This window comes from Eubalaena glacialis, chromosome 6 (assembly GCF_028564815.1).
Source record: "Eubalaena glacialis isolate mEubGla1 chromosome 6, mEubGla1.1.hap2.+ XY, whole genome shotgun sequence".
Lineage (NCBI taxonomy): Eukaryota > Metazoa > Chordata > Mammalia > Artiodactyla > Balaenidae > Eubalaena > Eubalaena glacialis.
This window is the reverse complement of record NC_083721.1, coordinates 46280175-46296551: the sequence shown is the minus strand read 5'-3', so window position 1 is coordinate 46296551 and position 16377 is coordinate 46280175. Positions and strand designations below refer to the sequence as shown.

General features: G+C 36.8%; 1 protein-coding gene across 2 annotated transcripts in view; it reads right to left on the bottom strand.

Annotated features, from left to right (window-relative positions):
* Positions 1-16377, bottom strand: part of EPHA6 (EPH receptor A6) — an 846791-nt gene that overhangs the window by 278509 nt on the left and 551905 nt on the right. Inside the window, exons 7-8 of one of the 2 annotated variants that reach the window (XM_061194037.1) lie at positions 14373-14420; positions 13817-13982 (exon numbers count right to left, since the gene is read on the bottom strand). In XM_061194037.1, coding sequence (XP_061050020.1) covers positions 13817-13982; positions 14373-14420 — 214 coding nt within the window. Of the gene's footprint in view, positions 1-13816; positions 13983-14372; positions 14421-16377 lie in introns of those variants that run through there. The other variant, XM_061194035.1, reaches the window with a different exon arrangement.

Genomic DNA, 16377 nt, shown 5'->3' with positions numbered 1-16377 from the left:
CCAGGGATCGAACCCATGCTCCCCCTGCAGTAGAAGTGTGGAGTCTTAACCACAGGACCACCAGGGAAGTCCTTGTTTTGTTTTTTAAATTCAGTTTTGAATTTGCTAGAATGGAATGTTAGAGTTGAAAATTAATACCAATAAAATCAGTATTAATAACCAATACTTACTGAGCTCTAACCACATGGGTGCTGGATAGTCTGCTAAGTACTTTACACACACTGAGTCACTGCACACTCAGAACAACACTAGAAAGTGGGTGGTATTCTCTCCATTTTCCAGATGTAGAGACTGAGGCACAGGGAGGTTAACTGACTTGCCAAAGGTCTGATATCTAGAAGGTGATAAAGATCTAAGTCCAGGGTTCAATACAAAGCTTGCGCTCTTTTTTAAAAAATGGATTAATTAAAAAAATTTAAAAAAAATTTTTGGCCATGCCCCGTGGCTTGTGGAATTTTAGTTCCCTGACCACGGGTTGAACCTGGGCCCTCAGCAGTGAGTGTGGGGAAAAGCTTGAGCGTTTAAACAAAATTCTTCTTTACTGCTTCTTTAGTTGTCTATTTGTGAAATATCTGCCAAATTGAATTGCTCGAATCAGTTGCTATCATAAAAAATTTCCTTGTTCTTTATGCTTGTTCTTTATATCTTTCCTCTTCTTCAAGACCAAGGGCAAGGCCCTTCTCTATGAAGGATTATGAATTTTATTTATTTATTTATTTATGGCTGCGTTGGGTCTTCGTTGCTGCGCACGGGCTCTCTCTAGTTGCGGCAAGCGGGGGCTACTCTTCGTTTCGGTGCGCAGGCTTCTCATTGTGGTGGCTTCTCTTGTTGCGGAGCACGGGCTCTAGGCGCGCGGGCTTCAGTAGTGGTGGCTCACGGGCTCAGCAGTTGTGGCGCACGGGTTTATTTGCTCTGCGGCATGTGGGATCTTCCCAGACCAGGGATCGAACCCGTGTCCCCTGCACTGGCAGGCGGATTCTTAACCACTGAGCCACCAGGGAAGTCCCCAAAATTAGGATTATAGTGAGAGTTAACGTTTCACGACCACAGGAGGAGGGAGGCACTCCCTAACCTCCCCTCAGCTTTCCTTTCCTTCAGAGCACTTCTCATTATCTGTCTTAGATGGAGTTGCCTGGGATGCAGACTCTGCAGGGGGGCTCTGCATGCTATAGGTTTACTGAAGAGTGACCTCAGTACGGACACACGGGGCGGTGAGGGAAGCGGAAATGGGAAAGTGGAGCAGCTGAACTGCGACGTGGTGGCTACAAAGACCTCAGCCGACCTCAGGGAGTTCTGGAGCTGACTTGGCCCTTCAGAGTTGTCCTGAATTGAAGTGATGGGACTAATCTTTGTGCCTCTCATTGACCAGTCTTGAATTCTGACTGCCCCTGGGGAGAGGAGATGTCTCTGGGGCATGCAGCCTCTTTTGGACAGAGGCAATGTTGGGAAAGGAATTCAGCTGTGAGTCTTCAGCAAGCAGCGCTCCCATCAACTGAAGAAATAAATGCCTGGGTCCTGAAGGGGAGATGGAGGCAACACACCTTAGCTCTGCATCACCTGACATTCTAAATATCTTACTTATTGCCTGTTAATTGTCTCTCTCCTCTCTAGAACGTAAGCTGTGGAACAGCAGGGATCTCGTTCTGTTTCTGTTGTATCCCTAGCATGTACAATAGTACTTAGTAAAGAATACAGAATGGGTTCTCACAGATATTTGTTGAATGAATCAGTGTACAAACAAATGAATACATTTCTAGTTTCCTGATGAGAAAACTAAAGCTTAAACAGACTAAATTGCCCTCCTTAGGTACTAATACCTAGGGAGTAGCAGAGCTTAGATGCTGATCCAGACTGGTCTGGAGTGGAGAAATCCTCATAAGCCTAGATACCAAGTCCTATGTTGCCTACCTGAATGTATCATTTTCCTTTACCAGTTAGAACAAACAACCAAGTAACCTAGCCTGGGACGAGTCAGTGACACATTTGTGTGGCACATTAGTCTTGGCGTCTAACTTTGCTTTGCTAACGTATCACCTTTACCTCTGTGCTATCTAGATTCATGAAGTTTCCCAGATAACTTAATTTCCACGACTTCTTCAATATCCAGGACTGACCAATTTTCGCTGAAGGTTTGGCATGGGGTGACTCAGCTCCAGTTTTCTCAGGAGGCTCTGGTGAGCAGGTCATAATTCACTGTGTCTTGAAAGTCCAGAGACCAAATATGAACTGTCAAGGAGAAATATGCAAGCTTACACGCTGGCAGAGAGCAAGCATGTGTTAGAATTTAAATTGATAATTCCCAGGGTTCCAGCGCCTTCTGCAGGTGAATTCTTAAGCCTAAAATAGACGCTGGGGAATTTGGAAGTTATGACAGCTATAGGCGTGACAATGAAAAAGATATATGGAAGGATTTATTTTTAGTGTGGATAAAATGAAGGTGAGGAAATAATTAGATGTATTAGCAATGGTTTCAGGAAAGTCCATTATGGAAAGCTTGCTCTGACTGCCTTGCCTGTCTCCAAAACTACAAATAACTGGAAGAAAAATAAAAACTCAGAAAGGTTTTAGCTTCAGTAGCAAGGTAAGGGATGGCATGGTATGGCCCCTGCCTATGAATCCAGCCCCTTAGCCTATATTTCCTGTACCAAGATCATCACCCCCATCATTCCTTACCCCTATCCTTGTACCCTCTGATGAAACTGCTGGCTCTCTAATTAAAGTGTGCATCAGAATTTCTTGGTGTGCTTGTTAAAACAGAATGCTGGGTCCCACCCCTAGACCCCAGAGTTTCTGATTCAGTAAGTCTGAGGTGGGGTCTGAAAATTTGCATTTCTGACATGTTCCCAGGTGTTGCTGGATGCTTCTGGTGCAGGGTTCACATTTTGAGAACCACAGTCCTAGGCATATTGAAATTCTTTCAGTGATTAGAAAGTTCCATACTCTTTCATCTCTACCTGCACACACGAGAGACTCCCCAACCCTCGTATCCCACCCTCCATCCCCATCATTTTCACAGCCAAGTTTTATTTAACTTTAAAGTCTCCTTCAAGACATTATTTATTTTTGGAAGCTTTCCTTGACACGTTCGTTTGGGTTTTTCTCCTTGTGCCCCTCGAAGCATCGCATGTAACCCTGTATTGTAATCTTGTGTAATTATCTGAACTTCTCAACTAACTTTTGTGAAAGTCAAGAACAAGTTTATTCTTTTCATCTTTGAATCCCCAGTGTCTGCCTTTATATCTGGCCCTCATTAATATTTTTTGATTGAGTGAAGGAGTGAGGAAATAAATCGAACAACTGAACATTCTTCTGCTTGCTTTAGCTTTTGCTGCTTCCTTTCAAGTGCCCTTCACTTTCTTTCTCATCATGTCAAATTTGGAACAAACTTTGTATCAGATTTAGAAATAAACCCTTTTACTTCCAAGGATAACAGCTTATGCAACACTATTGAAAACATTGCCAATTTCATTCCTTCATCTCAGAATGAGAATAGGAAGTGTGTAAAAATGCATAATATATGTATATTATATATTCATATATAATATATGAATATAAGTATATGTATATATGTATAGGTATACACGTATATATGTATATATAAATATACATATGTATGCTAACTTCATTAAGTCATATTGCAATGTTTATTGTTTACAGAAATGCTGAAACTGATGGTTGAAAAAAATCATTTAGTCTACTCTTCTGTTTTGTATACAGCATATAGAACAATTTAATTAAAAAAATACCTACAGTGCAAGAGCATTTTTGAAAGGATGCTCAGTTTTCCAAAAGCTTAAGAGCATATGGATTCAGTTCGTTGTAAGTCAGCTGTTCTATAACTAGCAGCAAGGTTGCCGCACTCTGCTGCTTCGGCTGTTGCGTAGTCGGTAATGTGCTCACGCATGTCTTGCTTAGGTTTGTGCACACACAGCTACATCTTTTAAATGGCTCCTACTATTATTTTGCCAAGAATTCTTATTACTCAATTTAAATTCACTGAACTACCGTTCCCCTTGAAAAAGTAAAGTGTAACGCAAATACTTAAGCTGCTTCTTGATTCTTCACACAGGCCTTGGTAGAGCTGGCTGGGTTTATTTTATAAACATCTGTCCATTCAGTATTGGGACTTCACAGTGAGACAAAGGCAAAAGCAGATAGGTGCCTTGCATTGGGTTAATACACATTTAAAAGATGTTACGTTAGATAATTTAAAATTATTTTTACTGCATACTGGTACCGTGGCAAGTACAATTCAAACTATGTGATGTCTTTATGTTTTGACATCGGCAGATAGTATTTAGTATTTATGTACTTTCCATAAAGTACTTTTCACCTGACTTGGACATTTTGACAACTCTGTCTTTCAACTCTCCAATTTTTTCAGCTCTGAAAATGATGGATTACCAGGTGGATAGAATTCAATCGGGAAATAGGAAATAAAGCTATGAAAGGAACCAAAGCCCTGTGCTGTGTCATCCTTGCAGTCCATGGCTTCTAAAGGACACTTTCATCCCAGCACCATGTGCTTCTCCCCTTTGCCTGTATGAACCACATCTATGTATTGCCACTGGGCATCACCCTACAGCTAGCTGGAACTACCCTAATGCATTCTAGCAGCAACGACTGAACATCACAATACTCCCAACCCTATCCTGAGAATAGTAAACCATCATGCAACAGATGAGGGTGAGAGGTCAACCATAATTAAGAATCATACCAGCAGTTCCAGATAGGTTCCATAGGGTTATATTAAGAGATTAGGTTTATCTTTGCTTTGCCCTTTATGCTTTTCTAACAACTAAAATATGACATTAAAAAGCCACTTTACAATAGAAGTCAATAAAGCTGATTTGTGTAGTCTAAAGAATGGCTCTAAATCTTCAAGTATTACATAGAGAATATATTTTTCACTAAATTTGGAGCAATTTAAAATGTCTTAAGAACATTTTTTGCTCTGTTAAAGAATTCAAGGTTGTAAAGTCAAATAGCTTGACAGAAAAATTCAGGCAATTTATATGATGGCTGATAGAAACAATCCATCTCATCTCAAATCAAGTCAAATTAAAATTAGACTTTGGGAATGACATAAATAAGGAACTCTGTTACAAGAGCCTCTAGTGAGGTTAGTGGTGAGCTTCTTGAAGACAGAGAACATATATTATTTATCTGTGATTTTTTTTCTATTTGTCAGGCACATGCAAAGCAATACACGAAGTACAAAAATGAATAAGAAATGGCTCCTGATCTCAAAAAATAATTCTAGTCAAGGGATGATGGCTTATATCCCAAAGAAATCATATTTTTCTGTATGTTGCTGCAGGTTACTGGCTTAAAATAAAACTATATTCTGTTTTAAGAAATAGATCCATTGCTGTTTGTTAGTTCCCTTTTAAATATGATCCAAATTGTAACACCGCACATTGATATACACATTTTACAACTTCTAAGTACCTGTTAATAGTGAATGATTTTCTTTCCAGCCCATTTAGCAAAGTTATAATCTTTAATATTTTTCATATTAAGGCCTTCAATCTGTCTTATGGTACATAAGCCCGGTTCCCATCATTTAAAATCTGTATTGGATCCATGAAAAACTGAAGCAAAATATTTTTGTCAATGCAGGCTTCTTAAAAGGAGACTTCCATTTTCTATGCAAATAGTTACTTTTCATCAAGTCCCAGCACATTTAAGGTAATCAGACTAACTGCATTATTTTGCCCCTTTAGAATGGTATACTAGGTGTACCATGTGTGCATTAATCCATAAATCTACATTAAAACACATATAACCCTCTGAACTTGATGCATGATGATTTGTAAATAATTATAGTGTTCTGAAAATCAAACACATTTTATTCTTATTCTAAGGAGGAATATAATTAGTTAAGGAAGAGTGGAGAATTGGAGGTAAGAATAAGAAATAATCATGTAGAAAATTAGAAGTAATGACCAACCTGAATAAGAAAAGTGAAAACACTGAATGGGTAGAAAGGGAACTCAGTCCTGGTTCTGAGCATGAAAAGGGTCTAATGCCATAATAACCCCATTTTAACACTTACTAGCTGTGGGGACCTGGTAAGTTACTAAACGTCTTTGTGTTTTTCTAATCCATAAAATAGGCATGATAATAGCACCCACTTCAAAGGTTGTAAGTATATTAGTAGCCATAAAGAATTAAATAGTGCTTGAAGCATCATTAGAACTCACTAAATATTATCTGTTGTTATAAAATATCAATGTTAGAAGTTACATTAAACTTCTATCACAACCTCCTAACCAAAGCAGGGATTTCCTTTATGACATGCTGAATAAGCATCCAGCTAGCTTCAGCAAAAAGTCTTACAAGAGGTCTTCATTGTATCATAAGGTAGGCCAATTTATATTCAGACAACCTAACTGCTAGAAAATTTTTCTTTCCTACTGATGTTTCTGTTTAGATAGCTATGGCTGCCAACATTGAAAGTGTGCTATTGATAGAAGATTATTTCAAATTAAAGTCTTATATACTGGAATTCATCCTCCTCTGGGTAGACTCATAAATATGAAATCTGCCTCCTTCTTGATTAATTAACTTTTTTATTACTCCACCAGGGTCAGCTGGCCCTCTTTCTGCTTCATGCTTCACCATTAATAATCATCCCCAAATTTCTGGCTGCTGTTAATAATGATGTAGTTAATTTCATCCTTGGTAATTAAAGCAGTACAGATTGGGTTTCAACCAATAGACTGGATCAAACATAATAGAGATTTTTTTTTAAAAAGGTGTGTAAGGAGGGATATCTATTTAACAACAAAAAAGTCATTTTACTCTACCTCAAATACCCCCAAATTTTAGAATTAACAATTAATTTGTAATTAAAATTGCATATATCATGTTTCTACATGACTCAAATCAGTTACAGCTTGTTACCCAAAATATAGCAAGCAATATTGCTTACCTGTGGCAAATAAAATATTTGATTCTTTCTTTTATGAATGGTAGGCAATATGCTATTCTTCCATATTTTGAAATTACACATTCTTCATTTATTTAATTAAATGTGTATTGGAAACTATGTATAAGACATTTTATGAGACACAAAGATACACAGGTGACAGTTCTTGACCTCAAAGTGCTAGCAACTTAGTAAAGAAGTAAGCCCTCACACAATAAAATATTACAGAAAGTCTGAGGAAAGAGTGATTACTTCTCGCTGGATTGATCAAAAACACTTCAGGAGGTGTAGCATGTGAGCCGGACCGACCATTTGTAATGTGATAGGTTTCTGAATATTCCAGTTGGAAGTCACAGACACAGCTTAGATATGACAAAGATTCAGAAAATTTCATGCATGAAGCATTTATACATTTTCCCAGGGTATATGTTAACTAGAGGGAGATAGAACAGAAACGATGTCAACTTGGATTAGATTGGAGGAAGACTTGAATATTTGTTGAGAAACTCACATTTTATTCAGTAGAAAATACCGAACGATTTGGAGTTTTTAAGTGTAGAAAGTTGAGTATAGAAAAATTAGTCAAATGAGGGCATGAAAAATAGACTAAGGAAGAAGAAATCAGAGACACGATCTTGCACCTTAATTTTCAGGATCATTTCCATCCATAAATTGTTAAAACTTACCAAATTGCTTAAACATGAAACCATACTAAAAATAGCTAAATTTTATGGGTGTTTTTGAAATAACTAAGCGATTAAATTTATTCATTTGTATCAACATAACACTTTTTGTATAAATGTGTAAGACATGGCATAAGATTCTATTTGAAACACTCGCCATGATTCAGTAATTTATACTTTGGTTAGTTAATGTTGATCATAATGACTTTTTTGTGGTTATTTAAGTGATATAAATCTAGTCCATCATTACTACTTTTGGTAAATAATGGTATATTTTAAAATGTTGACAGATATGGCTTTGGTGCTATAGAAGTGCTTCATGTAGCTTACAGGTAAAAACCTAAATTTACATATTATTAAAATTTAAGGTGTAATTAATCTTTTCAGGGAAAAGGAATGCATTGCTTATATGTTGGCTGTGTATTAACTCTCCTGGAGCATTTGGATAACCATTAAGGCAATGGAAGAGGTAAATTACATGTAAAATTCCAGTTTTCTTTCAAAAATTGGCTTTAAGCTATGAATTCTGCTACCTTTTGATAGCTTCACAAGCTGTTTTACAGTATATAAGTAAAATGTTTAAGTTGACTGCAATCTAGCAGGATATATTTTAATTTGGTTTAAAAAATGAACCCATAAAAGTATTTTTTGTTTCTCTAAATTACATTTGAATATTAGATAAATCTTGGTTGTGCTTTAAATAAAAACAAATGTTTGACTGCCTTATCATTAAATTATTTCTGTTTAACAATGTATGTGTAATTTTAACAGATGATTGTTAAAATTGAATCAAATTGGTTTTTCAAGCAATTTGTAAGGATATGGATAACATTATTGGTTATGTAGATAACTTTTCAATTTTAATTCTCATCTTTTTCTTCGTTGAAAAGAAGCACATTTTCTCCAGAAAATAAGCTCAGAAAAAAAAACAAATATGAGGCAGATAAAATTTTCTGTTGTTTCATCCATATAAGCCAAAAAGGCCTGTACTTGACAGTGTGTATGTGTGCACGCACGCCAGTGTGTGTGCGTGCGTGTGGGTGTGTTTGATACTTTGGGGCATAATATGGATTTTATATTAATTTTGAGAAAATTCTTATATTTGAGAACTTCTGACTAACACCTATCTATTGTTCACCTATCTTTCGAGAAGATCCACATGGAATATTTATATATTCTTACTTTCTTACTACTGATTCTGTAGTTTATTGTAATTTTGTTAAATCTATTCCAAAACGATGGGGGGATCAATTACAGTACCTAATAAACAGACCTGTACACAACAGCAGTTCAATAAATGCTGTTCGTGAACATAATATTTAGCTATACACTATTAGTCCTAAGAGAGATTAGCAGACATATGAAATGTCCGTATTGAAACACAAAAAGAAAGTGTTTTGTGACTATATATGAGTGACTTTCTACTTACTTATCTATAGATCTATCAGTCAATTCTCTCTCCCTTGTTCTCTCTCTCTCTTTCTACATAACATAGGGAATGAGGTTGTTCTATAGACTTAGGAAAAGAGGATCCCAATAGCTATAGTTCAAGTAGGCTCCTTATATAGTGCTAACAGTCATAGTTAGTACTCTTTAAACTTGCTGGCCGGTTTCCACTAGCGTATTCTGACTCTGGAAAAAAATCCAACCTCTGGTCTAAAAAAGAGCAAGAGGAGTCACGGTGATAGCGCCTCAGAATGGGAGAAAATATTTGCAAATGAAGCAACTGACAAAGGATTAATCTCCAAAATATACAAGCAGCTCATGCAGCTCAATATCAAAAAAAAACAAACAACCCAATCCAAAAATGGGCGGAAGAACTAAACAGACAATTCTCCAAAGAAGACATGCAGATTGCCAACAAACACATGAAAGGATGCTCAACATCACTAATCATTAGAGAAATGCAAATCAAAACCACAATGAGGTATCACCTCACACCAGTCAGAATGGCCATCATCAAAAAATCTACAAACAATAAATGCTGGAGAAGGTGTGGAAAAGGGAACCCTCTTGCACCGTTGGTGGGAATGTAAATTGATACAGCCACTTAGGTGAACAGTATGGAGGTTCCTTAAAAAACTAAAAATAGAACTACCATACAACCCAGCAATCCCACTACTTGGCATATACCCAGAGAAAACCATAATTCAAAAAGAGTCATGTACCACAATGTTCACTGAAGCACTATTTACAATAGCTGGGACATGGAACCAACCTGATGTCCATTGACAGATGAATGGATAAAGAAGATGTGGCACATATACACAATGGAATATTACTCAACCATAAAAAGAAATGAAATTGAGTTATTTGTAGTGAGGTGGATGGACCTAGCGTCCATCTTACTTCACCTTACAGAGTGAAGTAAGTCAGAAAGAGAAAAACAAATACTGTGTGCTAACACATATATATGGAATCTAAAAAAAAATGGTTCTGATGAACCTAGGGGCAGGACAGGAATAAAGACGCAGACATAGAGAATGGACTTGAGGACTGGGGAGGGGGAAAGGTAAGCTGGGACGAAGTGAGAGAGTAGCACTGACATATATACACTACCAAATGTAAAATAGATAGCTAGTGGGAAGCAGCTGCATAGCACAGGGAGATCAGCTCAGTGCTCTGTGATGACCTAGAGGGGTGGGCTAGGGAGGGTGGGAGAGCTGCGCAAGAGGGAGGGGATATGGGGGCATATGCATATATATAGCTGATTCACTTTGTTATACAGCAGCAAGTAACACAACATTGTAAAGCAATTATACTCTAGTAAAGATGTTAAAAAATAAAAGAAGCCACTATGTTTGTAGAGTACAAGTAATCAGTTAAGAACATTATAATTTTGAAAAAGAATTGTTTCATATTTTATATTATTGTCTCATTGGTTGTTAGCAAACTAAAAGTTGAACAAAGTAAAATAGGTATGGCTAAAGGGAATGACATTGTAAACTACTTTGTTTTGCTTATTTTAAAAAATTTGAACGAGACCATCAAACGAGAGAGTACCTAATTTCACCTCCCCACTTCACACCCCATCTCTATGCATTATAAAGTCAGTTAATTAAACAATACACAAGAGAGACCTTAATAAGAAAGTTGACACACAATAGTTCAGACAGTACTTGAAAAAAAAAGCTATAAAAATTTAAAGATGCGCTAGGAGGGTATGTAGAGAAAAAGACTGATGCTGTCAGTTTGGATTCATATCATTATATTCCTGAATTTATAGTAAACCTACGCATATCTTACTATGACATTATTGATTGAAATTCTCTTCTGGATATAAACAGCATGCTTTGAAAATGCAATTTAAAGCTAACCAGATAAAAACTGATGCTTTAAATGATTTTCCCTCAGGCTGTAAATTGACTTGGGAGCCACTCTATGCACCCAAACTCCAGATTTACACAAACATATTTTTCAGACTCTTCTCAAACGCTGTTGTCTCTTCAAGGGTGTTATAAAAGTCACTTTCATGACATTTATAAATCAGTAATTCAGAATATGGTTTTTGCTGTCTGCTGCTGCTGTCAGGTGCTTCTAGGGTTCTAATCCTGCACCTCCACTCATTGGTTATCAGATTTTGGTAAAGCTACTTAAGTTTCTAAAAAGAGTTATAATCTTAGCAGAATTAAAAAGATAATTTGTGTAAACTGCTCAGCAGACAGTCTTGCACATGTTACTGGTCATGTTACTCCCTAATTAAAATCCTCCCATGAATCTTCAGTATCTTCATAAAGCCCAATAAGCTTAACATGGCCCAAAGAGCAACTTCGTCTTGTTCTTGGCCCCTGTATAATTCTCTGCTTTTAGCTCCCACCATTTTATTTTTCATGTCTCCTCACTGTAGTCACACCACATAGTTGGCTCTTCTTTAAATTTTTCATGCTGCCTCAGGTCTCAGTGCTTTTGCTATTCCTTTATCACCCTTCTTTAAAGAATGAGCCACTGCTTCTCATCCTCCAGACTTTCATGATCTATTCATGCTGAATTAGGGCAGCTTCTCTATGCTCTCATAGCACTCTTTGCATATCTGTCTGGTAGTACATGTCATTCAACCTTGTATTTTTTTATTGAAACTTTCATTTTCCTCCCACAAATCTAGACTATAAATTATGTGAAGGCAGAGGTTGCAGGTCTTATTACTTTTTTATCCCCAGAGACTCATGCAGAGTATGGCACATGTTAACTGTCCTATATATTTTTCATTGAATGAATGAATGTTATACTGGGTCATGGTAAGTATGGGACCTTTCTGCTAAGGAGTTTCAAAGTACTTAACTTTTACATAACGTCTGAAAGAATTCTAGTCCTGAAAGTACAATAAGTTGAAATTTAGAGTTAAAACCAAATACAATTTTTAATATTTAGATCAGAACTTATGTTTTCTTATTAGACTAGATTGCTTTGTCTAAAAGTCCCAGACAAACATAAATGAATTATCTAGATTTAGACCTATGAGTTTGAGAGTACATTTCTGACTTGATGATATAATACTCAAAAATGTCATACTTTTAAAAAGTTAGGTGAATTTCTTCATCTGTGAAATAAGATGCAATAACACACCCTGGACAAGACAATGATGTGACTCTTCCCTGGACCAAACTTTCCTTGAATTGTGTCCTTGGCTTTGCATCTAGATTAAGTCTTGAAATGTGGGCAGGAAGAAAGCAGTCAATAGGACACAGCAGGGACACTTTTTGAATATTTTATATTGCTTTTGATTATGGAGTTTTGTTTTGTGATAACTACAGTCCCAATAATTTCATCTCTAGCTTGAAAAGTCAATAGTCTTCAGTGGGATTAGAAATGACTATCACAGATATTAAACACCCAGGTTATAAGTATTCTTTTTATTCATTAGTTTACTTTCCCTCCCTAAGCTGTATTCCTTCTTAATTAAATGTCAGTGCTTTTCCACTTTTTAGTTAGACATAGTTGTAATGAAAAAGTTCTTATGGATCAACGTTGTTCATTAATGTAAAAACAACAACAAAACACTCCTTCTGTCATATAGTTAGAAACTCACATAGCTTCACTTTCAGGGAGTGATAAATTGGGGGAATTGTGGCTTAATCAGTGGTCTTACCATTAGCACTTTATAATTCCAATGGAAGGACTTGGCAGGATGGTAGAGTACGGGCCTTGGAAGGAGACAGCCCTTAGTTTCAAATTTTAGCTTAGCTTTCTTACCAGCTGCATGAATCTGACAAGTTGCTCAATTTCCCTAGGCTTCTGATTTCTCATAAGTAAAATTAGGAAAATAATACTGGTCTCACTGGATGTTGAAACGTTTAAAAGAGACAACACATGTAAAATACTGCACATCATTTTTGGCACCTATGAGAATAGGCTCAATAAATGGTAGATATTATTATTGTTATTCATAAATAATTTTTACAATAAAGTTGCTATTCTTGAATTCTTATGCAAATACAGGTATTTTAACAGTGATGGGAACAGAATTTTATTATAATTAGGTATTTAGATATTTTTCCATCAAAGTACATAGCAAAAGCCAACTATATCATCCTTACAAAGATAGCAATGTGATGGATTTCTAAAATTGAAAAAATAATTTAATGGTAGAGCTGGGTTTAGAATGAACATGACATTTAATGCTATGTTACATGACTTTGTAACACCTCACTCCCCTCATCTCCCATTTTGGTTTTCAATACCTTGACGCTATGAAATTAATTTGAGTTTCTAATCAAGCCCATGCATCTAATATTTAAACTTATAATGTGCATTTCAGTGGAGTTTGTCTCCTGACCACTGTTTTTATTGATCTAATATAACAAGCCAAAGCTGCACAATTTTGAACTAACTGCTAAAATCATTTGCTCATGGCTTTACTCTCTTCCAAGTATTCATTAGTATCACATTATGATGCCAAGACTGGCGGACAATTAGGCTAACACCACCCAGTGAGACTCTCTGTGTTGTGGCCTGAGTGATGAATTCTGCATAAAGAGACAGATTTAGGCCACATTATAACTGTGGTAGAGCAAGGCATTTCATGAAAATATTTAACGATAGCACCAAAACATTAACTGAAACGACTGTATGAGTATTTACATGAACAGAATCCTGCTTGATGAGACTATTCAAAATTTGGGACATCAGATTTTCAACTACCAGGTCAGATTGGAACCACACTAAATTAACATCTTATTTTATATCTTTGTGTGAAACTTACTTTCATCTCCTGTTTCAAACTCAAACTTCTGACTGTATCCACTGTACCCTGTTGCAGTCCTCACTCGGATATGAAAAATGTACTTAGTGGCTGGCTTGAGACCTGTGATGATGGCACTGGGGGCCTTGGACCTCGTGGAGGAATAGGAGAGCTGCGGCTCGTGCTCCTGGAGACAGAAGAGAAGAGAAGGGGAGTGAAGCAGGGTTATTTTCCTTTATGTTGAGACACTGTAAAGTCAAGCTGCGGAATTCTGCTCTCTCAAAAATACTGATTAAGGACTGGTGCAAGCATGGTTTTCCATAATTTAGCACTTCGTTTTTCATCAATTATAATGCATATGATATGGTCTTGATGTGGAAACTTATTAAGAAAGATGATGATCTTGTATTTTTGGTGATTTGGATTTCTGACCCGACTCTAAGGAATGGTGGTGGCGTGGAGAGCACGTTTACACAGAATGGCAGCTGCATCTTGAATAAAATGGGCACATCAGATCAGACCGCGCCAGCAGCAAGCAAGGAGCAAGGGTGGGAGAATTCAAGTACCCGCTACTCACTTCTACCCGCAGGTAGTGCCAAAATGCCGGCGCTATCCGTGGGTAGACCTGTGGGTGAAAGGAAAAATAAATTAATTTTTTTTTTAAAGTTTGCGATCTTTTATCCCGAATCAACTGCATTGTTCTGAAACTCAGTGATTCCCCAGTAGTAACACTGAAGTTGAAGCAACTTAAGACATAAAACGATGAAAATTTTCCTTTGAGGGAGAGTTGACTCCTCTGCAAAATACCACAGTTTACTTTGTAAAGATGTACGAGATACCTAATGATTGTGAGGTAGATTTTTTTTTTTAATTGAAAATTTATGGTTACCAAAGGGAAAAGGTGGGGCGGGGGAGAGGGATAAATCAGGAGTTTGGGATTAACATACATGCACTACTATATATGATAGATAACTAACAAGGACCTACTATATAGCACAGGGAACTCTACTCAATATTCTGTGATAACCTTTATGAGAAAAAAAATCTAGAAAAGAATGAATATATGTATAACTGAATCACTTTGCTGTACACCTGAAACTAACACACATTGTAAATCAACTACACTCCAATAAATTTTTTCTTAAATACAAAAAAAAAAAAAAACTACATACTTCTTTTTTTCAAAGAACACTCTGGGAGTATGTGTTTCAACTGTGTTGACTTCTTGCCCTCATTTAATGCAGCCAGAAGACCCTGGGCTTGTGTCGCACCATGAAGCCTTTGTCCGGTTCTCCTGTTTTTATTTTTATTTTTTATTTATTTATTTTTTAACATCTTTATTGGAGTATAATTACTTTACAATGGTGTGTTAGTTTCTGCTTTATAACAAAGTGAATCAGCTATACATATACATATATCCCCATATCCCCTCCCTCTTGCGTCTGCCTCCCACTCTCCCTCTCTCACCCCTCTAGGTGGTCACAAAGCACGGAGCTCATCTCCCTGTGCTATGCGGCTGCTTCCCACTAGCTATCTATTTTACATTCGGTAGCGTATATATGTCCATGCCGCTCTCTCACTTCTTCCCAGCTTACTCTTCCCCCTCCCCGTGAGGTAGATTTTAAAACAGTCTGCCTGTGAGGGAGCATCAGAGACACAGCACAGTATGAAAGACAGCACACCTGAGAAATCAGGCAGGACTGGAGGCTTGGTTCCCAGTCACCCGTGGTTAACTGCCAAACTACCTCTTCTCACTGACAGGAACCACAACTGACTGAATGCCCTCGTCATTCAGGGTCTTTTAAGTGGGCTGTCTTGTCCACCACCTCAGAACAATTTACTTGTGCCTTTAAGAGACTGTCCACAATATGCTGGTAGTGGGAACACATTAAAGTCAATACTGTTTTTGTATAGTGTTATCGTTCAATAACTTTATATTGGTGTTCTAGTACGGTATCTGAAAAAAATATTTTTGTATGAACAACTCTTCTAAATTCATAGGTCAAATTAGGCTACCAGGCCCTTGAGTTAATTCTCCACTATTCTCATTATAAAATATCTAAAGATAGAGATTCTCAGAGATGGAAGTGACTTTCAAGATCATTAATTAAGTCCCTCATTTGATGCTTAAATTCGATCTATAATACTCCCATCAAGATTTCATTTAGCCTTTGCCTGAAAATATCTGTTGTTCAGGAGACCTTCCAGGCAAACGAAGTAACCTATATACATGCAGAATGTATCAAACTGCATTTATTGGCTGGTGATGCTATAAGAGTTAGAACTATGAAAATCATTTTCCTTAAGCTACTTTTGAGAAAAAAAATCCTTAAAGATCATTTTAAAACTTTATGGCCTTGTTTGTCAGAACTTTATATGCTACATGGTTATTCTCTGTCTAGCTGAGGAATTGAATTTGTCATCTATACTCCAAATAGAACTGTTTATTAAACACAAAGTACAAAGAAAAAATGAGTTAACAATAGCAACATTTTAAATAAAAAAGACAAAACAGATAAATTGTAACTTATATTTATCCCTAGGTCATTTCCAGATTAGAAAGTAAATAAATATCTGCCTGT